Genomic DNA, 26728 nt, shown 5'->3' with positions numbered 1-26728 from the left:
TCCTCTCAGACTTAAGTCCTCCGACAGAACTTCCCAATATGGCGACGGTATTTTTAACTGCGTCATTCCAAAGCCCTTATACATTCCACGCTCTTCTTAAAACAAGCTCTGGTTCAAAAGTTTATCTCCACACAGCCTTAAATCCACAGCTTAAATCCTTAAAACAACATTTCTGACTTGTGGGTGGGTGGGATTCTTGTTTAATCACATAAAGGAAAGAAAGGGTTTTTTCCCCTCCCCCATCAGTCCCTTTGCCATACCGAGTCTTGGCATATCTTCTCATGATCTATACTTGTTCCTCCGACTCGTCTTGTTTTATCAGAGATCTCTTCTGTTAGCAGTCTTTACTCCCCCCTTCTTTCTTGAAATATGTGCATTAGCTTCATCCAAATTATTTCTTTTGAAGTTCTTGCAGCTAGTGGCGCGGATCAGAGACGGCGTCCAGGAGTGCTGAAATCCCACAGGAGGGCATTGTGCCTAGTGCCCCCACAAATTCGGGGGTGGTATAGGGCACAGCAGGCAAGGGCAGTCCCCCACCATAATCCTGGGGGGGGTAGGGAGGCTATTTACTCCCATCACAGCCTCCAATTTACCTTGTGTGGGTCGGAGAGATGTTATTGTCAGCCATCTTCTGATGCGCCCCTAGTGGTCCCTGAGATCGCTGGAAGAAATATCAACAACCTCAGATATGCAGATGATACAACCTTGATGGCAGAAAGTGAAGAGGAATTAAAGAACCTTTTAATGAGGGTGAAAGAGGAGAGCGCAAAATATGGTCTGAAGCTCAACATCAAAAAAACTAAGATCATGGCCACTGGGCCCATCATCTCCTGGCAAACAGAAGGGGGGGGGAAATGGAGACAGTGAGAGATTTTACTTTCTTGGGCTCCATGATCACTGCAGATGGTGACAGCAGTCACAAAATTAAAAGACGCCTGCTCCTTGGGAGAAAGGCGATGGCAAAGCTAGACAGCATCTTAAAAAGCAGAGACATCACCTTGCCAACAAAGGTCCGTATAGTTAAAGTCATGGTTTCCCCAGTAGTAATGTGTGGAAGTGAGAGCTGGACCATAAAGAAGGCTGATCGCCGAAGAATTGATGCTTTTGAATTATGGTGCTGGAGGAGACTCTTGAGAGTCCCATGGACTGCAAGAAGATCAAACGTATCCATTCTTAAGGAAATCAGCCCTGAGTGCTCACTGGAAGGACAGATCGTGAAGCTGAGGCTCCAATACTTTGGCCACCTCATGAGAAGAGAAGACTCCCTGGAAAAGACCCTGATTTTGGGAAAGATGGAGGGCACAAGGAGAAGGGGACGACAGAGGACAAGATGGTTGGACAGTGTTCTCGAAGCCACAAACATGAGTTGACCAAACTGCGGGAGGCAATGGAAGACAGGAGTGCCTGGCGTGCTCTGGTCCATGGGGTCATGAAGAGTCGGACACGACTAAACAACAACATTATTTCTACTGTTGAACAAGAAGAACCAGACACATGATTCTCAGCTCTGAACCAGGAAAAGCAAAGAAAAATGTCAAATGAAACCTGATTTATAAGATTTCTGCACAAAGTTAAAGTAAATTCAGAGGAAGCATATTTTGGCACAATAATGCTGGTGCTTATGCTTATGAGCTAAATCTCTATAATGGGCTAATTATTTAGAAAACACTGATTTAAATCATGAATTTCTACTGAAAACAATAAAAACACCACCTAAGAACCAAAAACAATATTGCTAAACTTTGCACACAAACTTTAAGAGCCAAATGTTTTGTGCTATTCTTTGAATTACCTCCTCCTTCTCCAACTTGGCACGTTTGCGCTCAGCTGCAACATTTTTCTTCTTGTTATAACTAAACTGTGCCTCTTCCTCTGACTGTTGCATATTCTTCTTCTTTTCTGCGTATTCACCAGCAAGTTCTCCTGAATGACTAATTTGTTCAAAAAGTAGAGTTCTTTCCTTGGGTTTCTTCATAGCAATTGTTTCAACTTCACCCTACAGTGAAGTAGGATCAAACTACAGAATTACAAAGCATTAAAACTGAAGCAAAACCTTGTCACCAGCAACAAAAATGAGAAAGGGATTAAAAACAAAGACCATGTTTGCATGTCATATGAAACCATCATCTGATTTAAAGAATTGGGAACAAACTTCGGCCACATACACACCGTACATGTAAAGTACATTCAAAGCACTTTCCCCGACCACACAAAGAATCTTGGGAACTGCAGTTTTTAACATCAGACACAGGAAAGGTGGCTAGTTTGTCCAAAACAGCCTGTCCAATCTGTGAAGCCTGGTGGACTTGGTGAGGCCAGCAGGCTGGAAGTTTCTCACTCCTACATGAAACTATGGTTTAGCATGACATGCACAAGCAAAAACAAACCACAAGTAGCTTTGGTCTTGTGCACCCCCCATTTCCTCCTCCTCTATGACCAGGGTAAATTCAGAAGCTTTTGTTTCTGCTTTTCCAACACTGAGCTTCTTCACATTGTCATTTTATGTGTTATTATTATAGGTTCAAACTATGGCTTGCGATGCAACTAACCACAGTTAATGTTAACCACAATTCTAGTGTAGTTAAGCAGAAACTGTTAAGAGGAAACAAAAGCTTCTGAACTTATTCTGTAAGTAAGCCTAAATTACTAGCCTGCAAAAAATGTTTACTAGCCTGCTGGGAGCTGAAAACAGCTGGCCACATTTCTATGCTGAACAAGGAGGAGGAGGCTTTCGCCCTCTGCAAGCCCTGCTTGGTTTCTATGCCAGACACAGGCAAAGGCAGAGCACTCTATCCTTCCTCTGCACACAATTCAACGCATGGCTGCTAAGCTGGTGCTAAAATACAAGGCTAATACAGTACCTGCTTCAATCTATCAATGGGTGTGAGGCTACAGGACACAGGATGTCACACATTCTACTCCCCAGATTCTTCCATGCCTCTGAAGCTGCAGAGACCTGTGTCAGTTATGCTCTAGTTTCCTGATACATTAGATTACAACACAAATATTTACCTGAAAAACCAGGCAATTCCTTGCTCTAGCAATTATACCAATTTCTTCAAGTTCCTTTGTATAAACAGATCTGCTGACAATCTTGTCATTAACAAGGAATTCAGATCCACTGCCTAGTTTTGGAAGAAAGAGCAGATTATACAATCCATCCATTTTGAAAGAGATAATGACTACTCAAGCCAAGAAAACAGTTCATTACTTTCTGAGGTGGTCTTTAGTTCTGAACTGTTACCAGATCTGCTCTTGCACTAGTGTATGCATTCACATGTATGCTCGTGTTACACACAGGTGGCAAAAAGCTTAGAAGCATGCCTTCGAAAATAAGTAGGCAGCATCAAAGCCAAACAAGTTGCTCGTTATGGATCTCAGGAGGAACCAGGCGTCTTCCTAAGCAATGGGAGGCAAAGCCTGTTGTCTCACCATTCCTGTGAGACCCAGGTCATCTACTACAAAAACCAACAACAATGCCTTGTGTCATGGGTCTTCTTTTAAATGTACTGGGTTCTCCCAAACCTTTTACTGCGATTGAAAACATACAAATATTTCCTTCCAAGATGGATACTGTCTGGTGCCTTCCCAAGAAAGTCTCAAAAGTGAAACAACAAATGTGGCTTAGAGGCAAGGGAATTCAGAAGGTGGAGGTAAGTGGGGAGATATTGCTAGACACTACACTAAGTGAAAGTATGTAAGGAGAAGGTTCTCATAACCTGCAGCTTTGCAGTGCATGACCAGACAAGACTGACATTAATGGCTTAACCGAGTGATGGGGAACAATATATCAATCCAAAACTGGTTTCGAAGTCCATCTCATAATGGTTTCATAAAATGTCACCCGGCAAACATCCCAATTTTGGGGAAACCATGTAGCCTTCCGCTGCCTCCTGCAGGGGCAGCGAGTGACTCACAATAGTAGGTGTAGCAGCCTTCACGATAGGCTCCCCACCCCCCATTCTGCAGCGAGCAGCAGCTCAGCTCCAATACCTGCTGCAGAGGCAACTAATCACAACAGCAGATGACACTTGGAAAGCAGCTGGGAAAGCAGCAGCCAGCCAGCCAGCAGCAGAAACTTAGCCGACACCTGAGGTTCTGCTTGCTTAAAGTAGGGCTGGTGGGCCAGGCTGGCAGGTGCTATTTAGAGAGGCTGCTCTGAGCTGGCTTGGGGCTTCTTGCTGGGAGCCCCTTTCCCTTTTGCCCCTTCCTTACCCACCATGAAAAAACAAACTGGTTGTTTTCTTCAGAGGAAGAGGGGGAAAAGTTGCCCTGTTATTTAAGACTCTCTTTTCTCCCCTTCTATGTGTGTCCTTGTGTCATTTCTCTCCCCTTCCTGGTGCCTTTCATGCCCATCTGAGGCTGGGACAGAGCCCCTTTCCCCCCTGTGTAAAAGTAAGACGTTTGTGGGCCCTAAATAGCTTCCCTCATATAAATAAAGAGAAAGAAAGAAAGAAAGAAAGAGAAAGCTTTTTGCCTGCTTGTCCTCCCTTTGATAAAAAGGGAGATTGGTGGGATGGAGGCTGGGGGGGGGAGGGCACTTGTGTGTCACAATAGGGGGAAATGGAGGGGGTAAGATTTAACACTGACTGCCTTATGCTGAAATGAGAATTAGGTAGTTGAGGCATCAAAATTTGCAAGGTGTTAATCACTGTGATAGGTCTGCTTTCTATCGTCAAATTCCTTTGGCCCCAGAAGTCGTTAACAGCTAATCACTGAGATATTCACATTTAGGCATGCCAGACAGAAGTATAGTATTAATATGAATTTATAATCCACCTTTCTACAGAAGTACATAAGGTGGTTTACACACAACTGACACAGTACAAAATAAGATAAATGTACACCCTAAAAACAAGACAAAAAGCAACCTAAAAATAAGAACAAGCAAAATCAACAGCAATTAAAAAGCAAGCCATTTTTTAAAAAATTAAAAGCCATGGTGTAAACAGGAACGGTTTGGATTCTTAGGGTGTAAACAGGAACAGTTTGGATTCTTAGATCACGGACTGCAGCTTCTTGAAGATGGACTTCTGGCAAGCGATGGGCTGCACCTTACAACGGTTGGGAGGAATGTTTTTGCCAAAAATCTCAGAAACCTCATCAGGAGGGCTTTAAACTGACTAATGTGGGGGAGGGAGACAGTGCTCCTGAAGGTAGGAGCCTATCAATTGATGAAGATGATCATCCAAATGTCATAGACCAAATGGAGCCAACAGCACGCAGACCTAGTGGTGGGAGGAAAAAATCCTTAAATAAGAGACACGGGGGAATGATTAATGGACTTCAATGTCTGTACACTAATGCGCAAAGCATGGGAAATAAACAAGATGAGCTTGAGCTCTTGGTACAGCAAACTAAATATGACATAATAGGCATCACTGAAACCTGGTGGGATAAGTCCCACGATTGGAATGTAATAATGGGGGGATACAATCTATTTCAGAGAAACAGACCAGACAAGAAAGGAGGAGGAGCGGCGTTATATGTCAGGGATGTGTATACCTGTGAAGAGATCCAAGATTTAGAACCTCAAAGCCAAAGTGAGAGCATCTGGGTCAAAATTAAGGGAGAGAAGAATAACAGAGACCTCATTGTGGGAGTTTACTATAGATCCCCAAGCCAAACGGAGGACATAGATGATGTCTTCCTGGAACAGATGGCCAAGCATGCAAAAGGAAGGGAGATAGTAGTAATGGGGGACTTCAATTACCCGGATATTTGTTGGATGTCAAACTCAGCCAAGAGCATAAGGTCAAACAGATTCCTCACTGGCGTTACAGACAAATTCATTGTCCAGAAAGTGGGAGAAGCAACAAGAGGAACAGCCATTTTAGATCTGGTCCTAACCAATGTTGATGACCTGGTTAGTGGGGTAGAAGTGGAAGGATCATTAGGTGCGAGTGATCATGCTCTTCTGAAGTTTACTATACAGCGGAAAGGAGCAGCCAAGCATACTAGGACTCAATTTCTTGACTTTAAGAAAGCCGACTTCATAAAACTTAGGAAAGTGCTGGGTGAGATCCCATGGACAGTAATACTAAAAGGAAAGGGAGTTCATGATGGCTGGGAGTTTGTTAAGAGGGAGATAGTAAAAGCACAACGTCAGGCAATACCAATGAGACGGAAACATGGAAGGTGCTTAAAGAAGCCAGGGTGGCTATCTAAAGAACTTTTAACTGAGTTAAGATTAAAAAAGGATGTGTACAAAAAATGGAAAGGGGGGGAAACCACCAAAGAGGAATTCAAACAAATAGCCAGCACGTGTAGACACAAAGTCAGAAAAGCTAAAGCACAGAATGAACTCAGGCTTGCTAGAGAGGTTAAAAGCAACAAAAAAGGCTTTTATGGGTATGTTCGTAGCAAAAGGAAGAACAAAGAAACAGTGGGGTCACTCAGAGGAGAAGATGGTGAAATGCAAACAGGGGACACAGAAAGGGCTGAACTCCTCAATGCCTTCTTTGCCTCAGTCTTCTCCGATAAAGAAAACAATGCCCGACCTGAAGAATTTGGAGCAAATGATTCAGCAGAGGAAACACAGCCCAGAATAACTAAGGAGATAGTACAAGAATACTTGGCTAGTTTAGATGTATTCAAGTCTCCAGGGCCAGATGAACTGCATCCAAGAGTATTAAAAGAACTGGCAGATGTGATATCAGAACCACTGGCAGTCATCTTTGAGAATTCCTGGAGAACAGGCGAAGTCCCGGCAGACTGGAAAATGAAAAATGCTGGGTTGAAGTGAAAAAAGTCTGCAAACTTTTTCAGCAGGGGGCCGGTCCTCTGTCCCTCAGACCTTGTGGGGGACCGGACTATATTTTTTTTGGGGGGGGGGAATGAACGAAGTCCTACACCCCACAAATAACCCAGAGATGCATTTTAAATAAAAGCACACATTCTACTCATGTAAAAACACGCTGATTCCCGGACTGTCCTCGGGCTGGATTGAGAAGGCGAATGAGCTGGATCTGGCCCCCGGGTCTTAGTTTGCCTACCCATGATTTAGAAAAGCTCCACTCACCTCGAATAATTCTTGAAAATGTTTTCTCTTCCCCATTTTCCTCCATGTACACCATTTTTACACTTCCAGTAGATGAAACGGGCTTCCCGATATGTGCTCCATGTATCAGTTCTTGGATGTGCCTCACTCTCAAATTAGATGTCTTCTCACCCATTACAAAGCTAAGTGCATCCATTACATTTGATTTCCCTTCAGTTGTATAAAAGATCAAAATATTGCCCTTTTCAAATATAGCTTAGATAATTACAAGCATCTTTATTTTCACTTCAGATCAGATGTAAGAGACTCTTAATTCAAAAACTTCCCTTTAAACAAAGATATTTTTATCCATTGGCACGGCCTTGACCGTATGTACGTCTAAACATGTCCAACAGATTTTCTTGGTTCTATGGGTTGGGCATCATCTACCCAACCCTCCGAATTTAGGGGGAAATGAAGTTATTCTCAGATTCCTTTCTATCCTCTTTTTTAAGGGCATAATTTAATGAGGTTAGCCAAGCTTGAAAGTTAATTTTCATCACACACTCCATAGTGGGTAACCCAACTTTTTGAAGAGCTGAAAGGCAGATTTGATGACTTCTATTTCATTTGCCTAGCCAAAGTTCAAGAATAACAATGAAGGATTGCTGTATACATGATGATATGAAAGCTTGAGGGCATGGCAAAACCATTAACAATACTAAATGAACCATAACAACAAAAAAAGCTTAAAATATTGTGTGGTGTGATAAACTTCTGACTAATATTTGATTCATACCAGGCAAAGAATCATGACTCGTGTATCACCACAGCTATGTTTTATCTCCAAGTTGTGAGAGTTGTTAGATTATAAACAGAGCTAGTATAATTCCACAATTTAGCACACACTTCTACGCACATTTTACTAATCCATATTGAACTTTAATAAGATTTGCTATCAGCCATAGATACAGGTTGAAACAGTTTTGCACTGTACTTTTATGACTAAAAACCACTAGCACAGGTAACAGGAGACTATATAACAGGTTTCTTCTTTATAATCCATTTTTATACCTCTAGATACACAAATAAGGAGGCAATTTCTGAAGTAGTGCCTCACACAGCAATTCCCACAGAGTGTGGGGCACCATACTGGTGCAAGCAAGAGATCACCAACATGACACCTGCTGGGGTCTGTCTGCCTCCTCAACCACCCACAAAAGTCCTCATGGAACATCCCTTCAAAATCCCATAATGCATACGAGTCTGCTCACTCTTCCTGCCCAGTTCATGTACTGGAAAGATGTGAAGGTCCATTTAAAAAGTGGAAAATGTGGTGTCCCCCATTTTTTCAGAAAAAAATGGAGCCCCCCTGACCATTTTCCTACTTGTTTTCCTTCAACATCTCTAACCTCTCCTGCGCTGAGCTTGCTCTCTTAATCACACTCACATTTCATTAAATTTCAGAGCTGGAGACACTTTCCTTCTGTTCTGAATGGATGAGATAGGCAAAAAGGGCCTTTTTGTGAGCAAGCAGAGCTGTGGCTGCTAGAGGTACCTTTTCCCCACTGATAGGAGGAGCAGGTGCATGCTTGTACCATTTTGCTGTACTCTTTCTGCTCTTTTAGATGTGGCAGCCATTTTATGTTATGCCACACTGCATACCCCAAAGCAGCCATTTTGTGACCGGAGCCCTCAAAATTCCAAATGTGCCTGCTGACCAAAAAAAGCTGGAAACCCCTGAAACCCCATAAAACTGCTTCATTGATATGACACTGATAGATGCCTAATTTTAATATTAAATTATACTCTTTTCTTTCCCCTAATTTAGTCTTGAAGATTAGGAGTACAACATAGGATTTTACTAGTTTCTGATAACCGTAAGCACAAACAGCAATGACTTCACTGTAGAAAACTTTGAAATCATTACCACATGCCCCCAAGTCTTGGTTTGGTAATTTATAGGGTAATTATATTATATAAGAGGTTTATATAATATATAAGAGGTTTTTTCCTTCAGACCTATTATAAAAATTAATGATAAATTTTAATAATAATCCGTAAGGGAAAAAACATGTATTATTTTTCTGTAACATATACAAACCTGCCATAGCAGGTACCATCTTAGAAGGGATGGGAACTATCTCTTCTAAAACATTTTGAAATAAAAGCTACCTATAAGCTTACTCAGCTATAAGTTAACTCCTCTTTTTGAGCCCCACTTTTCCCCTCTGCAACATAAAATGAATTATTACCTCAGTAATTACGGTTGAATAAGCTTGTATTTTACTTTCCAGTTTTAATATGAATTTAAGTATATAAGACAGCTTGCTTATGCTTAAAACAGAATTTAAGCATAGCATATGGGGAGGAAAGTAAGGGTCACAGAGTAGTTTCAGTGAAAAAAGGGGGAAAAGCACACAGGGTACCTCGGAAGAACCTCAGCCATGCATATGCCACCTACAGACTTAGCAGGTATATCATACTGTATATGAAGAATTCTATATTGGGGTAAGAATGGAAAGATCCTCAAAGGCATTATTGGTGGGGGCTAAAGGCTTTTGAAAGCTTGATATTTGAGTAACAGCCATTGTCTCACAAACTGAGAAACCTTCTGCAAACTTTCCCTAGAGGGCTAGTTTATTCAGCTTAGTTTACAATGGGTTATATTAATATAGATTAATCAATTTGGGTAGGTAGAACTACCGGTACATTCCACCCAATCAATTTTTAAAAATGTATTTCATTAAAACCATTTGTGAGCCACCTTTTAACATTCAAAGTAGCATACAATAAATCTTGCTTGGTACATCACAGACAACAGATAATACACAGGATAAAGAAAAACTCTAGCAACAGTGTGGAGATAACAGGACAGAAGCCTGTCTGAATTGTTCACGTGTTACCTGAACCATTGGGACCAATGACACATGTGAATTTCTTGAACGGTCCTATGCATTGTTTCCCTTGCCATGATTTGAAATTTTCCACCATCAAAAGCTGCAAGTATCCCATCTATGGATTACAGGGAGGAGAGAGAATTATTTTTGAAAAATATATAGACAATTTCCCCTCAATAGTTAATAAATATTTTAAATAACAATCAAACACTGCAACCCTTTGAATATGAAAGTTGCTCAGTAGAAATTGTATGGATAACTACCAGGGCTGCAGGCTAACACTGCTCACTTGGGAGTACGTGCCACTGAATTCAACAGGATATATTTCTGAAGAGACATAGTTAGGATTATGCCATAAATCATTAATCCCATTAAATGGACACCTTCCACTGTATTACACATAATAGTCGTAACATATAAACATTGCTGGAACAGGCAGGCCAGTAGCTATGCATTAATTTAATAAATACGGTAGTAATAATAATAATAATAATAATATAAAGTGCTATTGGTATATATTCTCCATGTTCCCATATTCCCCTTAATATAAGCACAGCTTAAAGGCACGAATTTAATAAATAATAATGAAGGCAACTGCCCTCTCCAACCAATCTGACCCTACTAAACTGGCGCTCAACACAGCCCTCCACAAATTCCACTGCCATTAGCTGCCATTGATAGGTATGTATCCTCCACGAATTTGTCTAATTCCCGCTTTAACAGTTTCTTGCAGCACCATCCTAACCATGCCTACCCAGAAGTTAAATCCTTTGAACCCAGGTGAGCAGGGGGTGCAGCCTAAGTAATATTTTTAACAAGTCAGTGACAATACAGTACTCAGCACCCGATAGTTGCATTACCAACATAGTTAATAAAATAGGTGCCATATAACATTACTATATAGAAGTAAAATTAAGTAAAACTGTAGAGTTGGACGGGACCTCGAGGGTCATTTAGTCCAACCACTGCAAGGCAGGAATCTCAAGACTGTGTGTGTAGATAGAAATATAGATATGCACACACAGTATATATTTACAGTGATGCGTGTGTGCTTTTTTAATACAGGTGGATATACCGTAACCTGCTTTCCCCACCCCCTCGTGTTCCTATTATATGTGTAATAATATAATATAAGCTCCAGGTGGCGCTAAAGATATTCAAACGGGGAGTCTCCTTATTTTTTTAAAGAAAAACCACGATAAAAAAAATCATACAAAGCAAACAAGCACAGAGCTGAGGGAGCCCCGAGGGTTTTGAACGGGACAAGCGGGGAGAAGAAGAAGACCGCCTTCTCGCCCGGATGCCGCCTCACAGGTCCCTCTCTATCGTCTCTTCCTAGAGCGTCTCTTCTCTCACCGGCCCGCTCTCGCCCCGCTCTTCATAAGGGAACAAAATCTCGCGAGAGTCCCGAGAGAGGGGCGGGGCAGTTCGACGGGCTTCGCCGAAATCGGCACGGAAGCCCCGCCCCGAGTTTAACGGCTCCCGTTTTCTGAGGGCTGCGCGCGCAGAGAGCCCGGGGGGCGGTGTTTCCGCTTCCGAGTAGCGCGGGCGCTGAAGTTGCGCCGCCCGAGGGACGTCCCGAGAGCCGCGAAGGTGCGGCCGGTGCTGGACTCCGGAGAGCGGCTGGCCAGACGCCCCTGGCGGGGGGGGGATCCCGGAGTCGGCAGGACGAGGGAAGTTATTTAGCGTTTATTGATTGAATTGCTCCATGCAATTCAATGGCGCAAATAACAAAGTACATAAATCAGTTACGCGCTGCAGTCTTCTCGTTATTACAAGCGGTAAATCAATATACACTATAAAGATGAATCAGTTGTGCACCATAATACATGCACTAAATATATGAAATGAACCCTGGAATTCTATCCCTGACTGAAAATTAGGTTGTACTAGAAGAGTAACCTTTAATTTTACTTTAATAATAATAATAATAATAATAATAATTTATTACGGCCGTAGGCTTTGTCTACTGTGGTATAAAGTACGAAGATGCAGGGTTTTAAAAATCAAACACTTCATCTAATGCCTTGAAACAGTATTTCATTATGTTTATGTTCCCTTTGGCCGAAGCGAGTCCGGCCTCTGACCCCTCCGTGGGCGAGAAAGCGAGCCCCCCCCCCCCGTGGGCAGGAGGAGCAGCGCGCCGCTTGCGTCCGAGACACACGTGTCACTGACCCCACACAGCCTTAAAAAGTCGCGTAAGAAACTCGAAGCACCCTCGGGAGGAGCACAGCGTCGCTCTAGCCTTCGCGCGTCTATGGTGAAATCCCCCCCCCTGTGTTTTGCTCGTGGGGGGGGGATTCACCGGAAGTACCAGTAAGGAAGAGGGCGGCGTGTTCTTCACCGAGTGAAGGCGCGAGAGGAAGCGCGATGGTGAGACGGGGTGGGCGGAGCCAAGAGGGAGGCGGGGCTTATGGGACAAGGCGGTCCTTGGAGCGGAAGAGAACCTGGCTGGGGGGCGCGGCCTGTTTCCCTTGGCAACCGCGCGTTGTTGACATCCTCCTTCGCATCCCCGGGAGGAGAGAAGGCGAGGTGGGAGGAGGGGGGGAGAGTTGCTTTGGCTGTAACTCCAGCAGATCATCTCATATAGCTTTAATTTGATTAATGTTTAATGCTTTTTTCCCACCCCCTATGTTTTTAGCTTTTGCTATTATATCTGTCAGGGGGAAGAAGGAATATATATATATATATATATATATATATATATATATATATATTACACACACACACACAATCACACGCGCAAACATATAAGTGGAAATTGTTGCTTTGCCATTTTCAGGTTTTTAGACGCGCCTCCTTCCTCCCCCATGGCGCAGAAGCGGGACTACCGCCAAGACCTGGCCGAGGACGTTGCCCTCCAGCGGAGGCGCTACCGGGAGCTGCAGAGGCAAAGCCGGGTGTTCGACGCCAGAGTCAGGACCATCGGGGTAAGCGTGCGGGAGAGGGATGTGGGGGAATAAATAATAGCAATAATAATAATAATTCTGGTCCTGTAGGCAGAGTGCCTCTAGCAATAGGCAGAGTGATTCCTGGGAAGGGGCAATGCTTCCTTTTAGGACATCTAGGCCAAAGTGTTGATTTAAGTATCCTGTCTGTAAATTTCTGAAATTGGAATGTCAAAATTGATTTTACTGAGAATGTTGGTTCTTGTAGCCTGATCAATACAATCATGAAATAAATGGTACTGCAATGTCCCAATGAGCAGCATAAAACTTTTTTAGATGACTTGCAACTCTTCTTGCAAACTCCCTATTGCAAATGTTATGAATAATCCACAGAAATATTTGGAAAACGCTGTGGAAAATAATTTTAAAAAATAGACATTCCTTGAATTATTAGGATATTTTCTTTCTGATATTGCATAACTCGCATCACCAACTACTACTAAGACTGCTATTTATCGCTCCCAATTTTATTTGTATTTACCTTTATTTTCATTTGTAATCTTTTGTTAATTACTGCTCATTCATCATATCTACAAATGCAATGAAGACATTGAATTTACAAAAGCTTGATCACTACCTGAGCAATGGTGATTAGACAAAAGTCCTCTCAGTGAACTTCATGATTAAAGAAAATGCCATGCTTTATCACTAGCTGTAATTACTCTGATAACAGAGTAATACTGTAGTTCCCAAAGCAAGTATGTCAAGTGTTAGTGGCATGCTCTTAAAAATCTATGTAGAGTCATGTTTAGACAATGCTTGTATAGACGCTTCTAAAGGCAAGTAAATAATGTGTTTAAGGACAGAAATCTCTTACTAATACAGTGGTACCTTGGGTTACATAAGCTTCAGGTTACAGACTCCGCTAACCCAGAAATAGTACCTCAGGTTAAGAACTTTGCTTCAGGATGAGAACAGAAATCGTGCTCCGGCAGTGCAGCGGCAGCAGGAGGCCCCATTAGCTAAAGTGGTGCTTCAGGTTAATAACTGTTTCAGGTTAAGTACAGACCTCCGGAACGAATTAAGTACTTAACCCGAGGTACCGCTGTATATTGTTTGTTTGTTATGTAGGGTGCTCACAGTGAACACAGTTGTACTCTCAGTATGAACCCAAGTAGGGGATTTGAGCACAGGTCTTCCTTATCCCATTCCAGCATTCTGTAACACACTGGTTCTCACTGGAAATGTACATGTTTTCCTTGTTTTCCAGAATGCGTGCTTAAAGTAAATACGTTGGATACATAATCAGATGAACACAAGTCTTTATTTTCAAGCTAGTGTCTTGAGTTTGCAAAATATATTAATACCCCTTTTACTCCTGTATAGAGAACTTATAATGACATCCTATACTAGGAAAGGATTAGTCTTGGAGCAGTTACATGGATAATCTGATCACTAGTTCATTTCTAAATGCTTTATCTTGAATAGCAGTTTCTGTATTGAAGTTAGCCCTGCATAGTTTTGGTAATACAGTAATTTCTTTATAATTTATACATTTGAACCAGTTTTGTGGTGGGCTTTTTTTTAACTACAGGTTGACACGGAAGCTTTGGATGCTCAAATCAAAGACAGAAAGATCCAAGAAGCAACTCAGAGGGCATATGATGACACCATTGGTATATTTGTTAATAGTTTTAAATCAGTAATTTATTGAACAACTATCAAAATTTGTTCTCTTACTATTTTCTTCTTAAATAACACCTTACATTTTCTATGACTCTTCTGCTGTGAAGATGGAAGTCATGAATTGCCAACGTTATATAAGATTAACAGCACAATCCTATACCCCTCCACCCAGGGCTAGCAGTGGGCAGGATTCGTGCATTGGAGGGGGTTGGACTAGATGACCCTTGGTGTCCCTTCCAACTCTACAATTCTATGGTTCTATGTCTACTTGGAAGCAAGTGCCATTAAGTGGGACTTAACCCCAGGTACATGGAAGAGGTATATATGTCTTTCTGTTGCAACTCCTACTGGCTGGAAACTAGGTGTGTTTTTACAGCCAGTAGGAGTTGCAACAGAAAGACATACGTTCACCACAAACTTAAACAAGTCTAATTGTTATTTCTTTCCCCCAGGGAATTATGGGGACTGTGGTTGTGTGAGTTCTTATTGAGAATACTCACCAAACTCCCATTCCATGATTCTTTCGGAAGGCATCAAAATTACACTGGCGTAAATCCATTATAAATTTGTAGTAGAGATATACCCAATGTAGCACCAATGCAAATTAGATCCTGCTTACTGTTGCATGCCACCGCAATATCCGAGTGGTGCAAGATTACAGGGGCGGTGTTTCCTTTGGACTAAGGTACAGCAGAGGCTGAGGTGCCTTTACGATATATGGTTTATTTACACATATATACAACCAGAGCCTACATCACTCTAACTCTCTGGTTTCTGAGCCTGTTGCTTCCCACTTCTAGATTCTAGCTCAGATCACTTCCATCTGGCCTTTAGTCTTTCTAACTAACAGCCAGTTGAGGGATGGTGGCTCACCCATTTGTTATCTGGCACAGATCCACTTGGTTTGTTCACTTAATGGCCCATGGCCTAGACTATCACTTCACCAGGAATTTGAATCATTGCTTATCATAGTTGGAAGTTACCCAAGGGTCATCTAGTCCAACCCCCTGCAATGCAGAAATCTCAACTAAAGTATCTGTGACAGATGGCCATCCAACCTCTGCTTCAACCAACCTTCTGATGTGTAGTCGCAATCTCCTTTCTTGTAACTTGAAGCCATTGGTTTGAGTCCTACCGTCTGGAGCAGGAGAAAACAAGTTGCTCCCTCTTCCACGTGAAAGCCCTTGAGATATTTGAGGATGGCTAGCATATCTCCCCTCAGTCTCCTCTTTTCCAGGCTAAACATACATTCAACTATTCTTCATAAGGCTTGGTTTCCAGTTCCTTGATCAACTTGGTCACCCTCCTCTGCACACGTTCCAGCTTGTCAACATTCTTCTTAAATTGTGGTGCCCAGAACGGGACACAATCTTCCAGGTGGGGGCTGGCCAAGGCAGAATAGAGCTGCACTATGACTTTCCATGATCTGGACACTATATAGTGCCTATAAAGTGTTATATTTTAACATTTTCTGGATCCAGGGATTAGAAGATTCCCCCAACTCAAAATACTACAAATATGTGTAATAGAATTCTAGTGACCATTAGAAAAAGGAAAGGAGGAGCTTCAGAAGGGAAACTTAGCCTTTCTCCCGCCTGCTGTTTCCCCAGTCCTAGCTGGCCCCACCCCTCTTGTGGACCAGGTATTTACATATCCATGTGTGCATTTTGAACCTCACAGGTTGAAAATCAGCCAAGGCGGCAAGGCATTTTGGAGTAGAAAGATGGCAGATTACCTGATAACTCCACTTACCTGAGTAGACATGATTAGAATTGCATCCTTACTCTTTTCATGCTCCCACTTTTCTTTGTTGCTCAAATATTTGCATATTTCTACACCAAAACAAGTTAGTTCAATAAAAAGAATGGTTCTTTAGCATTTTTTTAAAATAAGGAGTGATCCAGTTGACCACATGGGGAACTCAAAAGTACTGAGGATTCTGAGGCTTCTTTTCCTACTGCTGCAGTGCTTGCAGTGCCACTGAAAAAGAAGCCCCCCACAACCGGGGGTGGCGTGTGCTTCAGAGCAGCAGCCTGTGGTACAGAAGTGTGAAGAATGGTAGCTGGAAGCCTTGCTGCATGCATACAACGGGCACCCTGGCTCCTTTGGGAGGAGGGTAAGATATACATTTAATAAAGAAAAAGTTTGGAGACAGCTCAAAGACATATGGTGCCAAAAGGCACCTCTCACTTATCTGCACGGTGGTAAAAATAAAAAAATCCCTTCCAGTAGCACCTTAAAGACCAACTAAGTTAGTTCTTGGTATGAGCTTTCGTGTGCATGCACACTTCTTCAGATACCAAATACTACAAATATCTGAAGTATCTGAGATACTACAAGTATCTGAAGAAGTGTGCATGCACACGAAAGCTCATACCAAGAACTAACTTAGTTGGTCTTTAAGGTGCTACTGGAAGGGATTTTTTTATTTTGACTATGGCAGACCAACACGGCTACCTATCTGTAGGTGGTAAAAATGTTAGAGCATTTGCAGTCTGAAATTGACTGTCTGGAGCAGGCTGCCTCACCCTCCTAACAGCTGGCATAACCCTACATGGAACCATCAGAAATGTGCACATACAAGTCTTTGGATGCTGGTCAACAAGTTTGTAATTCTTTTATTGATAAATAGTTAAAAAGAGTATATGTTTCATCTGGTTGTGAATGAGACTTTTTTCCTTTTTTTAATCCAGCTGCTGAAATGAAACAAAATGACAAAATCCTCTGCATCTTAGATGAACGACAGAAAAGAGACGCTCAAATTCTAAACAAAGCTGTGAATGAATTTCGCCAAACTTATCAGCAGGCAGAAACACGGCGTGAATTTGATTTGTCTGACCCACAAGCCCTAAAGAAAGATACTCCAGCTCGTCTCGCAGACAGTGACCCTCGATGTACCATATCTGGCTTGCAGAAGTTTATGGGAGAAGATTTGAACAGTGAGAATAGGTGGAAATTCCAGAAGGAGCAAACAAGGGAATGGCTTTTGCAACAACAAAAAGATTGGGAGAACGCACTGGCAGATAAAAAATATGCTGGTAATAAATTAACCTAGATTTTTGAATTTGTTTTGAAAGTTATATCTCAGGTAGCTGGCCAAACAGTCGTCAAGTTGTTCAGCTTCATGCCAGACAAAAGCATTCCTACATATTTTTGTTTAGAACACTTCTCCCTGACATACTAGTTTTGTTGCCTTTTTGTGGGGTTTTTTTTGGCTTGGAATACATTTCAGTTTTGTCAGCCCTAATCCACAGTCTGGAGCAGTGGAGCAGTTCAGTACCTATTTACTGGGAATAAGTCCCATTGAAATGAGTGGGATTTACCTAAGAGTAGACATTCATTGGATTGCAGAATCATATGCATGTGATGCGTATTAATTGGAGGGAGAAAGCTGGATCTAGGGCTTAGAGAAGTTACTGGTTTGTCAGGAGAGCAGGGCAAATGAATTGGGTTGTGTAAGGTGAACATGGAAACTTGAGTCCAAGGAACAGGCAGAAACAACAGAATGAGACAATAGGTTGTCCCCGTCCCCCCGCCCAGTTATACTGATTTACATGTGTACACGTGTCCAATTCTGTTTCACTAATTTAGATGCTCTCCATGACCAACACAGAATGGAACTTGATCAAAAGGCTGTGAACCTTCAAAGAATAGATGAAGAAACAAGACGAGCCATTTGCATCACTACTACAGAATTTAATAAAGCTCTGGTAAATCAGTATTAAAAGGGAAAAGAAGATGAACTATTATTTTCCAAGTTCAGTGTAATATAGTGTAACAAATAAGACACTGAAAAAACACATTTCAGAATATTTAGACATCCTCTAGAGACATACTTTATTTTATTTATGAATCTGTTCCCATAAAACATCTCAAAGCAATTTAACGATAAAACATACATAAAAACAGTATCATAGAATTGTATAGTTAGAAGGGACCCAAAGGTCGTCTTCCAACCCCTTGCAATGCAGGAATCTCAACTAAAGCGTCCCAAGACAAATGGCCATCCAACATTTTCGATGGAATAGGCTATTCTTATGGAATGTTTTCAGGGCCCTGTCAGAACCAAACAATCCCCATTCAGTTTCTGCAAAAAGACTTCCTTCAAATGTACAAATCACTGTCTTTTTCCCCTCCCCCCATCCTTGGAAGTGGTCAACCTTTTGTTCCTGGAATAAAACTCAGGACTTCTAAGGGGTAGGGGGACAAGTCCTCCACAGGCCTGTGGGAAAGCTCCCATTCCAAGTGAAGCCTGCATGACTTAAGAATTGGCTCATATTTTATGATGAACGATTCCAGTAAGAGAAAGAACCAGCAACAGTGATATCTGACATTTGGTTTGCTTGACCTTTTGATGTTTAAATCATTGGTTTATTCTGGCTCAGCTTAGGAAGTTCCCTCCAAAATAAAGTGGGGTTTAATGAATTAAGAGCAGATTTTAATTTTTTTTTAACTTAAGTCTCTTAAACTTTTAGTTGACCCGTCTGCATCTTATTTATTTATTTATTTCATCTGGTTCTTTCCTATCTTGTTTTTAAGCTGTGGGTGAGTTTTGATTCTTCTCTTTCTGTTTTTCCACTTGTTAGACTATTGCTAACACTTGTCAGTTAGTGAATCTTGTCTGTTTTGGCCCATTCTAATCTTTGAGAGTTTTACCTTGTCACTTCTCTTCCTTTATTTCGACTTATTGATTTGCCGCTTTCCCATCTTGTTCCTCTTTCTTCTGTTGTTTTACTTCTTTATAGTATTTGCACACCACTTTTCACAACTTTAGGGACACGGGTGGCGCTGTGGGTTAAACCACAGAGCCTAGGACTTGCCGATCAGAAGGTCGGCCGTTCGAATCCCCGCGACGGGGTGAGCTCTGGTAGGAAAGTAAACAGTGTTTCCGTGCGCTGCTCTGGTTCGCCAGAAGGGGCTTAGTCATGGTGGCCACATGCTGTACGCCGGCTCCCTCGGCCAATAAAGCGAGATGAGCGCCACAACCCCAGAGTCAGTCACGACTGGACCTAATGGTCAGGGGTCCCCTTTACCTTTACTTTCACAACTTTAGAAAGCAGTTGACAGTGCACTTCAGAAATACAATAACTAAAATCAATAAAACAGCAAGATTAATTTTTTTCAGTTGAGTAAAAACAGTCAGCAGCAGGATGCTTACCTCTGATTCTCATCCTCTTGTGTTTCTCTGTTCTATGTTGGCTCCCTTTTCCTCAGTTCATTTAGTCTAATTCAGGTCTTCCTTATTTATCTTTCTATCTTGATTCTCCTGTGAGCTGAAGAAAAGGGATTGTAGTAAAGTGTATTAGATAACATAACAATATCATGCTGTACTCATTAAGAACTGTGCATGGTTTAACAAGGTAAATCTTTTGGAATAATTAATAGGGTTTGCTGTTTTTCTGAGTTTTTCCTACAACAATGTCTTTTTTAAGGCTGCTGACATTGCATCAAGAAGACAACTTGAAAAGCAGCAAGAAGACGAAGATAACATAGCTGAGATTTCAAATCTGCTTAGAGGAGATCTGCTCTCTGAAAACCCACAGCAAGCAGCCAGTTCCTTTGGTAACGGTCGAGTGATTCCTAACCGATGGAAAGGAATGAACCAAGATCAGCTGAAAGAAATACGTGACGTTCAGCTGCAACAAGTTCTGGAGAAGCTGGTATTCACTTTCATTATTGCCACTGTGCCACAGTAGAAACTTATGAATCCTCTTTTGAAATAAGATGTTTAAAAAACACAAATACTTAATTGCTTTTCACCAGTTTTCCAGAATTCATTGTAAGAACTAATTCACACTTAACGTAATTGCCACCCTGACTACACAATTATTTTGGGATTGCACAGGGACACTTGTTTTTTAAAAACAGTGTAACATATCAAGAAAAATATAACTTAGATCATCATTACTATTCCTTCATAAAATCTACTAACACTGCTCTGTAATGATTAAAACTACAAAACAATTACCGTATTTTTTGCACCATAACACTCACTTTTTTCCTCCTAGAAAGTAAGGGGAAATGTCTGTGCGTGTTATGGAGCGAATGCCTGCGGGTGGCGGGGGGGATCTGCTGCAGTCGTGAGCAGAGGATCCATAGTTCCCTTTCCTTCCCTCCTCCGTGGTTACAAAGCATGGATCCACATGGATCCTCAGGATTTTTGCATTGGGCTACTCCAAACTCACTGTCAGATCACATGTCTGTGGCCACAGCATGAACCACAAAAATCATATATCCACTATTTCGTTTAGAATATTTTTTTTCTTGTTTTCCTCCTCTAAAAACTACATGCATGTTATGGTCTGGTGCGTGTTATAGAGCGAAAAATATGGTACATAACCTATCCACATCAACCCAATGACCAGGGGCTTCTTACCCATAGAGGCTAGTGGTACAGGACACCAGGGAAGAGGCAGAGGCTGGACGCGGCGCCTCCCAGCATCAGCTTGCCCCCTCTGCCGTGCCGCGCCGAAGCAGTGCTGCGCCCAGAGCCTCCGTCTGCTGTGGCCACCGCAGCACGAAGTGTCCAGCTGAGTTGGGAGGCACCACGTCCAGCCTCTGTCTCATTCCCGCCAGAGGAGCTGCCCCCCTGGCGCTGCCTGCCTCCTCCAGCCCCGCTGGCAGTGCCGTCCTCCCTAAAAAACTCTGGGAAACGGGGGGGGGGGCGCCGGAGGGAGCTTTGCACCGCGGCACCGGATATGCTTAAGACGGCCCTGCCAATGACTTCATTATTTTCTTAACAACCTTAAAAATGAAATTATGCTTCATCCGCTCAGCCCAATTCAGGCTGCAGTCCTGTAGCTGGTCAGAGTCTGGCTGAGAGGCCTTTGGAATGTATGTCATTTGTCCACAGAGTGGTTCATATATCCCTGTGAAAGCCCCTGATACACACGTGTGTGTGTGTGTGTGTGTGTGTGTCTTTGCATGTGAAGACTGGGTGTGCCACAGACAGCCTTGGAGTTGAATCCCCTTGTTCTTCTGACATGTTTCCCCAAAGCACCAAGAACTCTGTAAACCCTGAAACTTGAGAAGATGATTGATGTCAGTGGGTGGGAACCTTGAAATTGTACATGTTGGTACAAGGAGGAGAAGGGAAAAGGCTGCCCACACCTCTCATCTCAGCTGCATTGATCTAGCAAGGCACAGAAAGCAGATTCCCTGTACCTCCATAGGTTTGGTGTATTAGAGTGCATTCTCTTCTTAGCCTCGGTCACCAAAGATGAACACCACCAGTAGGGGAGGCCCAAACTGTGCCCAGATGGACAGAAAGCGAATGCATTTAATTTGACCAACTCTTAATTTCCTATTTCATAATTGTGTCTTTCCGCCCTATATTGTGCTAATAAAATATGTACAGCTATTTATAAATAACAGTTCTCTTTCCTGTTACTGTACTGATCCTACCTCTTCCAAATATCCTAAGATAATTACAGCAACTAATAGAGTTGTCTTTTTAACATTTGTCCTTAACTGTAACTAAAACTCCTATTTCATTGCACATTCCCACCAAGCATGCAGTATGTCTACTCCTTGATAATTACAGAAGAAATAATTAAGTATATTAGGGTTCATATGTTTATGTGGAGACATATGCTACTTGGCAAATATTTTATGTAAAGCTGGTAATGTCAGCTGCATGGATTTCTCTAAATGTATTTCCACATTCTGGGCTCTGTATAATTGTGCCTTTATGCCAGAGGCAGGCAACTTGCAACTCTCAGTATAACTATATGTAGATTTCAGTCATGAAAACTCACCAGCAGTGGCCCCGATCTACATCAGATCCAGCATAATTAAGACTGTGGGAGGACCAGCACATTATTAGGTGGGTGGGTAGACTTCCTGCCTACAATGAGGACAGAGGAAGCAGTGTGATCAGAGTTCTGAGCTGTGGGCTTGAAATCCACTGTGCCACTGTCTTAGTTATCCCAACCCTGGCATGTGGTCTGTTTAAACATAGAAGGCATGCACAGCACCATTTGCACACGTACATACATGCACACATGCACACATACATACATACACCATTTTGATTGTATGAGGATTGCCCTAGTTAGGATTGGGGTGTTTGCGAATTTTTGCTGTGTGAATTGTTGCTGGCTATGGAGAAATAGCTATTGTTGCTGGCTATGAAGAAATAGGTGGCGCTGTGGGTTAAACCACAGAGTCTAGGACTTGCCAATCATAAGGTTGGCGGTTCAAATCCCTGTGACAGGGTGAGCTCCCATTGCTCAGTCCCTGCTCCTGCCCACCTAGCAGTTTGAAATCACATCAAAGTGCAAGTAGATAAATAGGTACTGCTCTGGCGGGAAGGTAAACGGCGTTTCTGTGTGCTGCTCTGGCTTGCCAGAAGCGGCTTAGTCATGCTGGCCACATGACCCGGAAGCTGTACGCCGGCTCCCTCGGCCAATAAAGCGAGATGAGCACCGCAACCCCAGAGTCGCCATGACTGGACCTAAAGGTCAGGGGTCCCTTTACCTTTTATGAAGAAATAACAAGCATTTCCTTTTTGACATAGAGGTTGGAAGAAGAAGAACGTCAAAGAAATGCAGAGTGGGACAGAAAGCGCATTCAGGAAGCTAGGGCAGAAGTGCTTTTCGAACGGCATCAGCAGCGTCAGAATCGAGAGCTTCGGAGAACATTAGATAATCTTAATGCACAGCTCTCCCAGGAACAGAAGACAAGGTAAGAAGTGTCTATACCACGTACCTCATGTGCCTAGTCTGGTAAGCTATCATCTATACATATGACCATCTTCAGTCTCACCAGAAAATAGCAGGCATTGGTCAGGCCTGGTATAAAGGCTAGGAGCCTGGTTTTTGTTTTTAGCTGATCAATAGAGTAGTGTCTTCCGCTCGTTGTTCTTTAGGCTCAGGTTTCTAGTCTTTCCAGTTTAAAACCCTGATCTGGAGACACCCCCTTCTGGGGAAACGTCTGCCTGTAGACGGTCCTAGGTTCAGTCCCAAACATCTTCAGGTAGGGTTGGGTATGTCTCCTGGAGAGTCGTTTTAGACACCACTGAGGTTGATGGACCCATGATCTGACTCTGTGCAAGGCATCTTCAAGAGTTTGGCAAAGTTATTCTGTTTTGATCAAACTGGTTGCGTTTGGTCCAAAATGCTCATCCTACTGAAATTCCACAGAGAACTTGCTATTTTCTACATTCAGTGATCTGTCATAATCTTTAAAAATAAGCATGCTAAGTTTTTACAAAATGTCAGACTTAATAACAATTACCTGTTATCGTTCTGTGATACTATTGATGCTTTTGGTGACTACTTTACTTTGCATAGCAGTTATCTGAAGCGTAAGCAGAACACATGAAGAATGAACTTTACATTTTTATGAGAACTTTTATTAATTGAATATATTTATTTCCAGGCAAGCATATATTGATGAAGAGGTGTATTCAAATTTTCCTTCTGGCCAGTATTACACACAATTTAACACCACTAGCCGGTGATGTTTGGATCAATATTATCAAGTTGGATATATCCAAAAGGTTTGCAGAAGTATTTGTTTCAACTTCAAAACTGTAATAAAGAAAACAACATTAATATGTTTTTTACCTGACATATGGATATTATGAAACTAAGCCTTTATAATGAGCAAGAGGATGGTGGATCCCAAAAGGAAATATTAATGCAGAAATAAAAAATGTACAGTGAAGACAATATAATAGAACATTTGCAGTTCTTAGTAAAAGTTGTTGATACTGCTATAATGCTTCTAGAAGAATTTATAGGAGAATTTTGTAGCCCCACCATTCATCAAATGATTCCACTGTCAGTTTCAGTAGAATAATATAATTCTGCCCAATTCATAAAAACAAATACAAATTGAGCAAAATTTTGGGAAACAGTAAATTAAATGAATTGCTTAACAATTGTTCAGTGCACAAACACATCCATATAAGAATGTTTCTATATAACAGACTGTTTTTACAATGAAACTACTGACAGAAATAGATGTTGCAGGAGACGGATAGTATGGAAAACAGCATTCCTATGTTGCGTTCTGCACTGTATCATATGGTATCACTTACCCCATATAATAACACCATCCCCTGTACATTTCTCCACCTCCATTCCAAATCCTTGGTTGCCACTGGCAGGAGTGGATAAGCAATATTATATGTTATGGAGGAAAACTTGAACAAAGGCATTCCCATCTCATTTGTGACATCCAACCCTGTGCATAAAGATTCATTGAATGACCAGAAAACTCCACTAGAAGGACACACATAGTTGGTGCAACGGATTTCCCCTCTCCCTACTGCCCCCATCCCCAATAACCCAAAAATCTGCTTTAGAGATTTGGTGATCTTCTGGAGCAGATGTGGACAGAAGGGTCCATCAGGGTTGGAAAGGAAGAGGAAGAAGAAGAAAAAGAAAAGGAGGAAGAAGAAGTCATCTCACTTGACATTGGATGTTATCCAGAATATTCATCTCAGCTAGGAAAAGTTTGTCCAAAATTTGTCTTCATGATCTCTTTTCAGACTTTCACATGGAATTTTCTCCCAGGAGAAAACATCCATAAGCTTTCTAGAAAGTTATCGAACTCTGTCATGCTCAGAGTAGATCCACTGATATCAATGGATCTACTCTGAGTTTGACTTAGATACTATTTTATATATGTCTTGGGGAAGTACTGTGCCTCTTGCTTAGTTGGGTTGAAGGTCTTTTTGTGTCTTCTTGAACCATTTTTACTTTTGAGTCATTTTGTAGAATTTAAAAATAAATGAATGAATTCTGAGAAGCACGGAGAATTGTGATTTTAACCATCAGTGGGAGAACTTTGGCAGTTACTCAGAAATCCCAATTCAGTCTTCACTAGTCTTGCATCTTTTATACATGTCTCTGTCCCATAAATTTGGGAAGAATTTACCCATGGCCACACATCCAAAAGACATACTTGCATGCCAGAGTTATTTTTTATTTTTTTCTATCAACAGTTCCTCTCCTAAATCCAAAAATTGCTTGATAAGCTTACCCTCGGCTTGAATACCATTTGGGGGGAATGAGAGAGGGTAGCTGGTAAAGAGCGTCTCCCTCATCTGCACCAGCAGAGCAGTAAGTGGACATGCCTGGTCTACAAAGGCAGAGGAACGGAGGGGCATTTTTCATGGAGTGTCCTGCACCACTTCAGACGGCAGGTGGAGTGGGAATCACAGTTCTGAATGCTACTCCTCTACACAAAAAAACAACCAAAGAACCCAAACATCTCCCTGAAACCAGGAAACTGACATGGCAGGGGGTGGCTTGCTTAGAACTTGTCTCTTGAGATGTGAAAAGCTTTGTTTGCAGGGAGCTTTTTATGTGGGGAAACGTTCAAAAATGACATTTCCTACCTTTAGTATGCAATAGTATTGTCATCTTTATTACCCCATTTTGCTCCATGTATACACCAAGTCACAGTCTCTCAAAGCTATACGATGATGTTGCACAAGATTCAGAGATACATTTCAATGCTGTGGGAAGGAAGTCAGCAAATATGACTCATTAAATTTTGGCTTGCATTTGTATTTTGCGGGTCTTCAGTCAGTGTTCTTGCTGCCAAAGAGAAGGTTGGATGCATAGATAAGAACAAACAGGCAAACAAAGATAGCAAAAAGGAGCAGGTATGTTATCAACAGAATGTATAAGCAATTTACAATGACAATGTCCCGTGGCGGCATCATACACTCTGTAGGGTACGATACTTAGATAATGTTACTGGTGTCTTCACTCTACAAAACAAAAACAACAAAAAAATGCATTTATTAATCTGTTGTGGAAAAGGAACAAAGAGAAGTTTGAGTTAGGAGGACAAAAATAGAAAGTTGAGTTTTGGAGTCTAAGCTAGCAGCAATTTTGTGGGGGTGTCCACCTCTCTCTGGGGATCAAATATGAGGTAGTAGAGCTTTCTGTAGGGAGTTTTTGAACTGAGTGCCTCTATCACAACTCAACTTGTATATTTGTAAATAAATTCAGATTACAAAATACCATAAGTGATTTTCTCAACAAAATCAAGCACAGGCAAGTGTGGCAATCCTGAACTTCTCGCTCACAACAGAAGTCAGAGCAAATGTACAATAACCTCACATCACAAAAGTTTTTCATTTAAATATATGGTATTAAGCCTACCAAATTCATTTATTCAAAAGCAAAAACGTTTTCATCCTTTTCCTCCTTCCCTAACAAATGATAGTTTTCCTGTTATACATAGAATCAGAATGGCAGAGCAGGATGGGACCACGAGGGTCATCTAGTCCAACCCCCTGCACTGCAGGAATC

General features: G+C 41.9%; 2 protein-coding genes across 11 annotated transcripts in view; one reads left to right on the top strand and one right to left on the bottom strand.

Annotated features, from left to right (window-relative positions):
• Window positions 1-11342, bottom strand: part of SMC1B (structural maintenance of chromosomes 1B) — a 39180-nt gene extending 27838 nt beyond the window's left edge. For 4 of the 8 annotated variants that reach the window (XR_014526257.1, XM_083503319.1, XM_083503323.1 and 1 more), the window contains exons 1-5: window positions 11168-11342; window positions 9886-9994; window positions 7022-7210; window positions 3013-3125; window positions 1793-1996 (exon numbers count right to left, since the gene is read on the bottom strand). Coding sequence is in view for 6 of the 8 variants with exons in the window: in XM_083503319.1 (XP_083359445.1) it covers window positions 1793-1996; window positions 3013-3125; window positions 7022-7210; window positions 9886-9994 (615 nt within the window). In the remaining 2 variants the exon portion in view is untranslated. Of the gene's footprint in view, window positions 1-1792; window positions 1997-3012; window positions 3126-7021; window positions 7211-9885; window positions 9995-10142; window positions 10269-10915; window positions 10996-11093 lie in introns of those variants that run through there. The other 4 variants (XR_014526258.1, XM_083503320.1, XM_083503322.1 and 1 more) reach the window with 4 other exon arrangements.
• An 892-nt stretch (window positions 11343-12234) lies between these two features.
• RIBC2 (RIB43A domain with coiled-coils 2) lies at window positions 12235-25211 on the top strand. 3 transcript variants are annotated; one of them, XM_083503487.1, is made up of 9 exons: window positions 12278-12411; window positions 12662-12809; window positions 14362-14443; window positions 17147-17491; window positions 18045-18163; window positions 19886-20113; window positions 22972-23138; window positions 23835-23955; window positions 24568-25211. In XM_083503487.1, exons 1-8 carry the CDS (start codon window positions 12293-12295, stop codon window positions 23914-23916), a joined length of 1290 nt encoding a protein of 429 aa, XP_083359613.1. In that variant the 5' UTR covers window positions 12278-12292; the 3' UTR covers window positions 23917-23955; window positions 24568-25211. The 3 variants fall into 3 exon arrangements, with proteins under 3 accessions (XP_083359614.1, XP_083359613.1, XP_083359612.1); XM_083503486.1 differs by lacking the exon at window positions 24568-25211 and having other exon boundaries at window positions 23835-24010; XM_083503488.1 differs by lacking the exons at window positions 14362-14443; window positions 24568-25211 and having other exon boundaries at window positions 12235-12411; window positions 23835-24010.
• The last annotated feature ends 1517 nt before the right edge of the window (window positions 25212-26728 follow it).

The sequence above is a fragment of the Podarcis liolepis genome (genome assembly GCF_965112155.1).
Source record: "Podarcis liolepis genome assembly, chromosome: 5".
NCBI lineage: Eukaryota > Metazoa > Chordata > Lepidosauria > Squamata > Lacertidae > Podarcis > Podarcis liolepis.
This window is presented reverse-complemented; position numbering and strand designations above follow the sequence as displayed.

Coding starts and splice junctions, on each gene's coding strand:
- RIBC2 (XM_083503487.1), top strand. CDS start 12,293: ATGGGACAAGGCGGTCCTTGGAGCGGAAGAGAACCTGGCTGGGGGGCG. Junction 12,412..12,661: donor CCGGGAGGAGAGAAGGCGAG/GTGGGAGGAGGG, acceptor TGCCATTTTCAG/GTTTTTAGACGCGCCTCCTT. Junction 18,164..19,885: donor CAGAATTTAATAAAGCTCTG/GTAAATCAGTAT, acceptor GTCTTTTTTAAG/GCTGCTGACATTGCATCAAG.